The sequence below is a fragment of the Clupea harengus genome, chromosome 9, assembly GCF_900700415.2.
Source record: "Clupea harengus chromosome 9, Ch_v2.0.2, whole genome shotgun sequence".
In the NCBI taxonomy this organism is placed as follows: Eukaryota; Metazoa; Chordata; class Actinopteri; order Clupeiformes; family Clupeidae; genus Clupea; species Clupea harengus.
Genome location: NC_045160.1, coordinates 3,122,198 through 3,134,018, shown reverse-complemented (window position 1 = coordinate 3,134,018; position 11,821 = coordinate 3,122,198). Strand labels below are relative to the sequence as shown.

Genomic DNA, 11,821 nt, shown 5'->3' with positions numbered 1-11,821 from the left:
AGATATTAGCTCACACACTCCTTTCCCACAGTCCAACAACTATATTTAACCCTTGAGAAGCAGTCATGTTGCTGGCTTAGACTCCCACATTATGATTACTGTTGCACCTTTCCAAGCAGTGTAAACCAGAAGGGTTCAAACCAGGTCACTCTTGTGCATAATGTAAACCAGACGGGTTTAAACCAGGTCACTCTTGTGCATAGTGCAAACCAGAAGTGTTTAAACCAGGTCACTCTTGTGCATGGCCACTCTTCTGGATGGCCGAGTGCTTACAGATCTGGGTTACGGACAAAGTTGTTTTCGGTGGTCCAGAGAAGCGGACAAAGAAACAGGAAATGGACAGGGATTCCTGTGGGTATCATGGTGGATTGGCTTTTAACCCCTGATGGGGTTTCCCTTTCTCATGCTGAGGACAACACTACTCTCCCTCATGTTAAGTTATACCAGCAGCAAGAACAAGGAAACTGTCTGCTAGGCCATTAAAGCCTTGACATTGTCTTTATGGGTGATCACATGACCCTCTGGTGGATACGTGTATTGTTATGGTATCAACTGTCCTCATCATTTCTGGCTTCGGGATGGAAGGGACAGCAATGAGGTGTACTCAAAGGGGAGGGGGAGGCTGGATTTCCAACTTTTCTCCAGATCATTCTTATGGTGAATATGTTGCTTTGATTAAAAAAATATTTTTTTGCTGTGTTTGTGTGTATACACCCCCAAATGTGTGGGTTGGTGTCTATGTGTATATTCAACTGCGTTAAAACCAGCACAAGCTTTGACATTCATCAGATACCACACTGTCAGTATTTACTCAACCAACGTTTTAGGATAAAAATAGCTCATTTTAGTCGTGCCTGATGACCTTCCCATGTTAGGAAAACAGTGATAGGGAAGGAGTGGGGGGAGAAAGGAGGAGGAGATAAAGAATAGGGTATAAAATGCACTCATACCTTTTGAGCGCTACTACACAACACTGTGAGGGACTCGGCCATGCAGACGCCATTAGCCCTTTGTGTCCTGGTGACCACATGCTTGTCCCTAGTGGCTGGGGATGTGGTGGCCAACTTCTACGACATCCCAGAATGCTATGAGTTTTTCCACAAGGGTAGAATTCCTGACCTGGGGAAAGACAGGCCTGGAGTGGTTCACATCTGCCATCGTTTCCACAACCAGTACCACTTTGCCACGCTGTACGACACACATCACCGCATCGCCGTCTACTCTGCATACATCTTTGAGGCCAGCAATGGAGGAGGCAGGGAGAAGCGCTGGTTCGTAGAGCCCCAGGTGAGTCCCAGATGGTCTGTGCTGCATCAGTTGTTCAGACGCACAGAGTTCAATGATCTGTCATTTCTTGTCAAAAATATGAAATACTGGAAGAAACAAAATGATCTGTATGGTCGGCTGTGTGCTTAAGAAAGTCACTTAAATACCTTTGATAACATTGTAACTGTGGGGAATAGGCATAGGAAATTCAGCACAAAGAGATACCAGAATGAGGTCCCATGTTGTAGCAGAGATTCTGCTCTGTCCCTGCCTGCATATGGCGGCATAGGTCGAATATTAAAACTTCAGTTTACATACTATCCATGTTCTCCCTTGTTTACCCACCCCTCTCTCCCGCCAGTGGTTGTAACATTAGTTCTCTCCTCCAGCTGGTGAACTCCTCATGGAACGGAGAAATGAGAGATGGGTACTGGCTCGGGCAAGATAACCCTGGTATTTACCTGGGAGAGAATCAGGCTCTGAATGAAGACTACACACACTCTGGGTTTGACCGAGGACATCTCAACCCCAATGGCCATCACGCTGGTATGTCTACCTCCTCAATGGACTAATTCTGTGACACCTGCCATGTATGACTTTTGATTTCCTGACTTACCTCACACATACAGTGGTTATTAGGCTGCATGATCTCTATGAAACCTCACCAAATGCATGTGCTGGTAGCATTTGTCATCATGTATCCCAAATAATCATAACTTGTGGTCCTATGTTTCCTGTTTAGTTCCAGGACGGAACTCTACATTTACCCTCACAAATGTGGTTCCCCAGAATCGTAATCTCAATCAGAATGCCTGGCGCATCTACGAGTCCAAGCTCACAGAGAAATTCCAAGGTTCTACATGCTGGCAGGCCCATGTCCTGGTAGGCGCCATCCCCTCTGCAAACAACTGGATTGTGAAGAACAACCAAAAGCGTGTCAACATCCCAGAGTATATCTGGAACGCCTACTGCTGCATGAATGGCTACGGCAGGCCTGCTTTCAGTGGGGGAGCCACGGCACTCAACACCGAGCAGAATATTGTGGTGGAACGTACTCTGGATGAGATGGTTGACTTCCTCCAGCAGTACTCCAACACACCTGTAGGGGCTCTGTTTCGCGAACAGTGTACGGTGTAGTGGTGGGCTAAATAATTGTTTAAAATAGCAGTGGAACTCGATATGTGCTTTGAGTGAAGTCAAACCTTGGGTTTAGACTGAAACAATTAAATAGCCTTACATTATCTTTGTCTTTGTTTGTGATTATTATAATGTTGAGATAAACTTGGTGATTAAACCTGTGTGAACAAGCAGTGAAGAGAAGCCCCAGTGTAGAATGAGGGGGGGTATTTCTAAGATGAAAGGGGATGGTAATTCAGACATACCATTGGGGTATCCCAGGCTCTTCAGGGTCTGTTATAAAAGTTGACTGAAGAAGGAGAGGACAAGACTCAAAAATAAGGTTATAGGTCAGTGTCTTGAATAGCAAAACCTGGTGAGGGTGTCATAAGAACACAATCATGTAGTGTCTTCTACAACAGTTATACATGCCAGTGGGAGTTGTTTAAAGAAATATCTATTGTATAAATGTACCAGTCTTTGAGTCAGAAAAAATAATAAAAAGATTGAATACGGTAAGTACATGTAAAACAGAAAAGAACTTGTATTTATTCAAGTGAACTAAACCATAGATACAACCATACACGCATTTAGAAAACATGAGCTCACGAGTCTAGAGCAATTATGTGTTTGGATTCATTTTATGAAAAGTTAGTGTTTGTGGAACTTTGAAAAAAAAAGAAGAAAAAAAAAGAAAAGGGAACCTCATTATTGTATAGTTACTCAGACTAATTAGTCTTCTGAATACATTTATGAAGATACGGCTGGTGCATATGGTGTACGTTCTCTCATGATTAATGAAGCAGTTCAAGGATGAAAAATTGAAGTGAGAGCATTTCAGACTTTTAACTGGTGATTTATTGACACCCTGTGGTAGCTAGGGTTTATTACAACACTGAAACTTTGTAGCAATTGGGGGATATGATCTACATGAAAAATCGGAAGTGAAAAAACTGAGTGTTTAAACTTGGCAGAGGCCGTGTCAATTTCCCCACACCACGGATATCTGGAGGGGAGAAGGAAGAATTAATCTTATACCTGTTTTCTATTACCTTCACCACAGATATCTGGAGGGGTGAAGGAAAAAATAATCTTATACCTGTTTTCTATTTCTTTCACTTGCTTTGTTGCCAACAATATTTGTGTCAATAGATTAGTGAGTTTAGACTTGGAGACCTACTACACGTCATGACTGGCATTGTTGTAATATATGTAACCATGTGATCTACACAAAATGAAAGGTGTTTGTTATAGAATTTGAAAATTGGTGTCCAAATGTAGTGACTGGGCAACAGTTCCAACTGTTTACATTGTTCTTAGTTAATGTTTGGACCCAAAAAGATCTAAAAATGGGGCCCTGGTTCAAACATCCAGAAGTGTCCCTTCTGTCCAGTTCATGACACATTTTGGTAAATGTCAATAAACATATACAAATCAACCAGTGAGCAAGTCTGCCTCAGAGGACATTAGCCTGTAAAACAGTATGACCAAACCCATTGATAAGAGTGGATGAGGTCATATTGACTCACCTTGTTCTCATGAAGGACATGCAAATCATGAATGTCATGCAAATGTTCATCCCTTGTCTCCTGTTTGTGAGGTCTTAGTGTGGTATCTTGGTTGGTTGGATCCCTGACCTCACCATAAACTCATGTCCTTGTAAAATACAGAGATGGGAAGTAGAGGCTACTCTAGTAACACTACTGTGAATAGCATAAACATTAAATCAACCAGGTGGTGTTTCTCCTTAGCGTATCACTTCAGGCACATAAACTGCAAGTCACTAAAGGTCAAAAGGCCAATAGGTTATTGTGGGTGGTGATGTTTCACAGAATTGGATCACTCCAATATAGCAAACTTTCGCATGGCTGGATACATTCCGGGTGATGGTAATTTTGTACCACAAATAAATGGAGACTCAAATCAGACAAAGGTAAGAAAATCAGAAACCAGGTTTTATTTACAATGATGAGCATCAAGGGAGAAAGAGAGCATATCTTCTCATAAAGATTCACCATCTTCTCTGATTAGAACGTAGATGAGAAAGTTAAAGTATCCTAGGTCTGACAGGAGAGGGCATTAATCACCGGGCCCATCTTACGTACGTTACACTGAGTCAGGACAGTCACCAGGCTACCATCATCAATTGTTATCCTGGCCATTCACATTATATGTCTAATGGCGCTGATAATGCAGAGAGTGACAGTGACACAGTGAACTCAAACCTACACATAGGCCCAGAAAAGTTCCATTTTTGGAACCCAAACACTTGTAGCTTCCATCTCCCCCCACTGACTGAGGTTCTGTGCAGTTGGGAGGACCTCATGTGATGGAGATCATTTCCAAGCACTGTTAATGACTTAAGAATATATGAATCAAGTGCCTTGTATTATTTTTTTATCTTGTATGCCGTCTACTGCGTAGAGCAGTGGTTCCCAACCTTGGGGTCGCGACCCCTAGTGGGGTCGCATGGAATTGAAATGGGGTCGCCTGAAATAGTAAGTGATCAATACAAAAACATATAATTATTTTTTTATATTATAAAAATAAAAACACCAGACACAATTCAAAACAACACCTCAAATTACGGCTATTCATATGATAAATTCATGGTAAATCGGCGATCGCTATTGGGTTGTGACGTGGCCACAACTACTTTGAAAACACCCCGTTTCGCCTGTAAACAAGTCCACGTTTACCTCATATATAGCTGAACACGATGAGGGAAAATGTATCCACTTTGAGCTTCGCCTTGACCAAGCCGAAGATATTTGTGATGAGTAAGTTGTCTTCGTTTGACTAGCTCTTGTAATGAATGCTGTTGATTAACTTATAGGGAGTAAAACGCATGTCATATTATGGAGTTCTGAGTGTAGGCGAATACTGTCAACTCGGCAAGGCGATTTTGAATCATATAAATTACTTCATGTCGCGAAGACTATTCTACAGTTAAAAAAAAACATATCATACGCATACTTAATTTTATTAGGCTACAAACGTCGGTGTTTGGAGTTTGTTGTCTGCACAGAATTTTGTATTAGGCTCCCGTGAAGTAATTACGCTCCCGTAAAGAACGTCATCCATGTTCACAAGCCATTGTTCTGACAGACGGGCCATAAGACGTGATAATGGGGGGTGGCAATCGCAAATACATTCAGACCTAACTCATCAATATTCATTGTGGTTTAGGTGAAGAAAGTGTCACTTGCTAAATTACTTAGAATTAGTATATATTAGTATATGGACTCTGTAAAGCGACTTCGGGTATATAGAGAAGCGCTATATAAAATTGAATTGATTGATTGATTGATTGATTGATTGATAGTATAGAAACCAGAAACACTTTCTGAATGCTAAACTCACCTATGTGGAGATAACACATATGTTTTCAAGGTTCAGAGTACAAAAGAAAACTTCCCAAATATTTACAATGTGTCTTTGTACAAAGTCTAAGCACCTCTGAAACTAGTTTTTTGTAAGAGTATGTTTAGATTTAATTTTAATAAAAACATGTTTGATTACATTCAGTTTACTCTAATTTTATTATTGCTGAGGTATTGTAGAATATAATAATAAATGCCACTTTTGCCTCATTGTTTTTAGTTAGGTGAAATATACAAAAATATCAGGCATGGCAGACTACCTAACAAAGTCAAAAACAGGCCTTAGGGTTGGAAGTGTTAAATATGGTGAGCCCATATTTAGCTCATATTTGTAGCCTACTTAGCCTTGCCATTGTTCAGAATTAATTAATTTGTAGCCCATAAAATCCTCACTTAATGTGGTCTAAAATGAACGTTTACTTGCAACCTAGTTTGTAATTCTATTAGGCCTACTTGATTGAAAATAAATATTTTTTTTCAAAAAATTGTCAGTGTTTTGAATATCTGGGGTCACTACAGCTTTGTGATGTCAAAGTGGGGTCACAAGGCAAAAAAGGTTGGGAACCACTGGCGTAGAGCAACTTGGTGCATGCGACAATAAAAACTTTGACTTCCCTAAACGGCTACAATAGAAATAAAGCGCCAATCACCTTTTCTTGTTAGCATTTTCAGTGCTCTACCTGAGGATGGGAATTGTGGAACTTCCAGGTAAGTTCCACGAGGCAGTCATGATTGGTTTTCACTTCCATTCCAGCGATTTCTGAGAAACGTATTCTAGGTATGCCTGTTGGACCACGCAGTTTCAAACAGCGTAAATGTTTGGCCTTGGTAGGCCTATCCCTTAATACCATGGAATGACCCGCTTGATCCAAAACATTTTTTAACAAAGTACATTTGCAAAAATAACGACGAGCAAGAGTGCACAAATATCACTCTTACTGCTACAGTCTCACAGCATTCTATATAGCTGAAAGCAAAAGTGCAAAAGCATGAAGCCTACTCTGCGCTCACTTCCTTGTTTTGAACACAACTTGTTTGCCAATTAATGTCACTCAACGATGCCACGACGACCACGCTTGGCAATAAGTCAATCACGTGTCAATCCACCACCGAAAATTCACAAGAATGGGCCAACTAGAAAGCCATTCTCTACTAAGAACGGCCAAAAATGAAATCAAAAACATGCCCACCTCAAAGATACTTGTCTCTAATAGCCATAGCAACCACAGCGGCAGATTAAGTCTTCAGGTAATTCAGGCATAATAAATCATTTATTCCACCTACTGTAGGTATTGCTGTGCCTAAACATGCGACAAATACTCTGGCATGCAGTGATCGTGCATTATGTTGGCCTGTTCAACTTTTAAGAGTTTGATTCAAATAACAATGATAATACAAAAACACTGGATTAATTTAAATTAAAAATGTATTTGTATATGATTTATCTCCAGGATATATGCTAATTTTACACCACAGCTGTAGTTTATTTTATTTTAATTTTTTTAAATCTGCTTGTTGTAACCGGTGATAACACACAGTAATGTGCAAATTGTAATTGTATATAACCATTATATAACCCCACATGAGGGCACATAACCATTTGAAAACATTACCTCCAAGATTAGGATTTAGAAGATGCACTAAAAACAAAACCTTCACCACTATGTCATGCGGATGTCATGCCTCACATCACCACGACTGAGGCTGTGCCATGCAGTAAATCCAAGGTCTTCGAAAGACAAATTTAGTGTGGTCATTTGACATTCTGCATCCTGTTGTCTTTGGCCATATTCATGGATTTCCATTTCCTACGTATGTTGTCATGTTTAGGCAAGGTCTCTAACGCATTCTGAATAATGGCCATGTTATTCACAGGAGTGTGTGCTGGTGCTCTAAGGTTGGGCCATTGCAGAGCCATTGTCCGTTTCTTTCAAACAGTCATCTCTATGGGGTACCGGTGACTTTGCGAGGTGTGAGACTGGTCAATGCATGGGAATGGCAAGCACTTAACATCTAACCAAAGGTGTCTCCCCCACCCCCTGCATATTTTCAGTGCCCTTGATGTACAGACAGCCGTGGTGGTGTTGTGGGGTTGCACCCTGGTCATCACTATGGCTGTGTGCAGCTCCACGCTCTACTGCAACACCTCCGGTCACCTGGTCGGCTTCTCCAGTATAACTTACCGCCGTATATTATTTCCTTTCTGCACACAATCAGATACATACAGATAGGCATATGTGAGAACACCCACACATCTCCGCATCAGATACACACAGGCATATGTAAGGACCGATCATTTTACATTCACACACAAGCTAGTTGAGGACATCTTTTTATAATCACACACAATCAAATGGACACAAATGCACTCTTCTGCATTTCTAGCCAGACTTGTAGAGGTGGACAGTACAACAGCACCTCGAGGACACTTCAGGGAATACCTCCACAATCCAACAGGGCGCCACACAAAGGTGTGTGAGCTGTGGGGTTGGCAGAGCACCGCTGACGTAGTGTTGTGTCCGATTTGTAGGTTTGTGATCGGACAAATATTCCGTTTTCTGATCTGATTAATACTCTTCGTTCTTGATGGTTCAGGTAAAAATCCTCAATAAATCCAGTAGTCTGGCAGAGTGTGAAACAATAAGGTTTATTTAGTCACTGCAGTACCAACAGCATAAACCTGAGTTCGTCGAGTCAGCACTGTTAACACAGAGTTTAACCATCATTATATGCATCTGATGATTCCCTCCTGTTACCATAAATCCTGTATGGCCCTCCCCATGGGGTGTTTATTTTGAAGGCCTGAAAACACTTGGCCTCATAATGCTTGACGCCATCTTTATTCGGTCTGTTATCAATGCCTCCTGTGCGCACCCCATGGCTAAGCCTTAACCCTCTTCATCAAAGCATAGTCTAATCACCCCTGGCTGGGAGCCCCATAGATATATATACATATATGTATACATGGGGGGGGGGTTCTCAGGCCTACAGGCCAGCACATAGATAGAGGGTCCCTACAGTCTTTGGGTGGGCATTTCCTGAAAGGTGTGATTCTCAAACCCTCTCTGACCGCAGATACACCTGTTGGTGTTGGCCTCGAGGAGAATGGTGACTTGTGGGAAGCTCTCTGTAGTCTGCGATGTATTCCTTCCCCCACTGGTTCCCCATCTCTCCCTTCCTATATGGGTTTGTCACCTCTGGTCTGTGCCTGTCTAGTATGCTGCAATCATAAACATCAATTTAGCACCGTCATCATTAATATCACTGCAATCAAAGACACATTGCAAACATGAATAACAAACACTGATAAAAGCCAGTTTTATGCAAACAGTTATACATGTGATTTATTTTAAGCATGCCATTCACATGGTATTTAAATTGCTTAGCCTAAAATGGTATGAAATACAATATGCTCACTACTTCATGTAGCCTACACCGTTTGCCACAAACTAGTAGAACGGTGCACTCACTTTCTCATGATACGAAGACGCTAAAATATTATCATGGGGATTTGCCATGACAAGGAAGTCGAGATAATAAACTACTCATTTATACAACTCTTTCTATTGCTGTGTGTGTGTGTGTGTGTGTGTACACACTGTGCATGAATGTACCTTTGGTGTTCCCCATCATAGCATCATCTAGTACAAGGCCTGAGCTTCAGTCACTGGTCTGCAGATAGCCTGGCAGACTATACACCGCGCTGTTCAAAGGAACTTATTAAGCAATGTTCCCCCAAAGCCCTACATGTTCCCATAACAGCAGCACCAGAAGTAGCCTTGGAACAGAGTGGGTGTAATACGTCCTGCCTACTGACACACACACACACACAGTACAGTGATTATGTACATGCATAGATGGGGCGATGTCCCCCAATATACACACGTACACACACCGCACTACAGATAATCTCATTCAACAGCTGTACATTAAGGGGTTGTCCAACAAGGTTATGAGCTTCCCCAGTACTCGTCACTCAAACAATGCATTCTGCCCTGATATCCAGTAATTATGAGACGGCTGAGACTTCTCTTATACATCAACTCAGGGGAGAGCGTGGACGCAGTCCCCCACTGCCAGGAATTATGCAGTAGTATGCAAAAGTACACTGACTGTAGACAGTTAGGCATTCTGATTGGCCCAAAGTGACTGTAGACAGTTAGGCATTCAGATTGGTCTAAAGTCTACAGTGACTGTAGACAGTTAGGCATTCTGATTGGCCCAAAGTGACTGTAGACAGTTAGGCGTTTAGATTGGTCTAAAGTCTACAGTGACTGTAGACAGTTAGGCATTCAGATTGGTCCAAAGTGACTGTAGAAGTTTTTTTGATGCATAATGACAATACAGCAACACAAAGAACAGCATACATTATATTGGTACAGCAATACATTAAAACATCCACAGGGAAAGAACAATGACATCAACCGAAAGAAAAAATATAAACAATAAAATAATTACAAAACAAAGAGGAAAGAATTCTGTTTGTACCAGTTACACACTGCTGTTGCAAATCTAAAACACTTTTAGCAATTCTACTTCTCAGTGAGTAGTGTAAGCGAGTACACTGAGAAAGTGCAAATATACAATAAATTCACAAAACACTACACCAACGACCAATGCTGCAGACTGATGAAAATATAATGTATTTCTCTCCATATACCCAAATCAGTCAACATGGAGAATCACAACAAAACATGTCCCAGTTTTCATGCTACTACGGTAGTTTGAATAACACTGTAAGCTCAGCAAATATCAGATCAGGATATGCGATTGTGACTTTACTAATGTATGTGCACTAACGTATTCTTGGGGGCGGGGGCAATAACATACTTTGTATATACATATAAGCGTCTAGCAACCAAGCAACTGGAATAAAGCACATTGATTAATGAAGCTTTTTTAGCATAGCTGAAATGTTTCAGCAAGTTCAATATAACCAGTCCTGGACATGAGCAAAGTCTCTAACATTGTTTATTTTGTTACTGCCTACCTTATCTACGTGAAACTTTCAGTTGTTGACAGACACTCCTTTGGGCCCAAAATCTCAAAATGTAGGAATGAAAGTAGTGCATCATACACACATTTCAGGATGTCTTGTAGTGAGGGGCTTTGGTTAAGAGGGTTTATTGGCACCTCATGACTCCTACATTTAGTTGTAAATATTCTTGAGTGCAGCTACTTCCTAGCTACTAGGATCTCAAGTAAGTAAATTACACTATATAATGGGCTACATTATCATTACAGCAACACCTATAAGCAAAGTTCCCTGCCATCATGCTTGTAGAATGGGACTCAAACCTTTGAAGAACCTCCAAATGAGCACATATAGCAATGCATATCAAGTCTATACCTCATCAGCGATTTGTGGTACTGTTAAATTCTCAATATGTCAGACAAGACCATCCCTACAACAACACTCCACCATCAACTGCTACTCACTACTGAGTCAGGCTCAATTTCTATCTTTGAACATTATTTCAGGGGATAGCGCGAACGCAGTCCCCAACTACCACAAATTATGCAGTCGAGATTTCTACATTTGAGAAATTCGCACGGGTCAGCAACGGCCGGTTGTGCAATGGCCGAGCCTCGCCATGGGTGAACCACCTTCTTGATCATGGTATCTCCCCTGCCAGGTAAGTATGAGTTGTTCACGGCAAGTGAGAGTACTACACTAACTGCCATACATTTCACCCAGATGGTGATACTATTACTGTTTTACTGGTTGAAGTGTTTAGTTGTACGTATATTCACCAGCACTTAATGGATGTTAACTGGACCATACATAACTCATATTGTGCTGGGAATAAGACATAAAACAGACCACACATTATAAATGTGTACCATGATGTCCCATCAGCCATCACGCTATACACAAAGCAACCCATTTGGTCATATTAGCTAAAAAAGCTAGTCGAGCTAGCAGCATAGTATATTGTTTACATTCAGACGTCCAACAACTGTCTTAATATGCGAGCCTGTGAAAGGCTGGGACGTTTCTAACGATCATATTAATGAAAAACGTTTAAATTGTTTAAATAGTGAATAAACAGACG

At 41.2% G+C, this 11,821-nt stretch overlaps 1 protein-coding gene and 1 non-coding gene across 2 annotated transcripts; one reads left to right on the top strand and one right to left on the bottom strand.

Moving 5' to 3' along the window:
- Positions 1-939: 939 nt before the first annotated feature.
- si:dkey-243k1.3 (endonuclease domain-containing 1 protein-like) lies at positions 940-2,507 on the top strand. Its single transcript, XM_012837880.3, has 3 exons — positions 940-1,287; positions 1,656-1,812; positions 2,009-2,507. Exons 1-3 carry the CDS (start codon positions 991-993, stop codon positions 2,401-2,403), a joined length of 849 nt encoding a protein of 282 aa, XP_012693334.2. The 5' UTR covers positions 940-990; the 3' UTR covers positions 2,404-2,507.
- An 8,736-nt stretch (positions 2,508-11,243) lies between these two features.
- LOC116221970 lies at positions 11,244-11,409 on the bottom strand. Its single transcript, XR_004164391.1, has one exon. It is a non-coding gene; the product is annotated as a U1 spliceosomal RNA (small nuclear RNA).
- Positions 11,410-11,821: the final 412 nt, after the last annotated feature.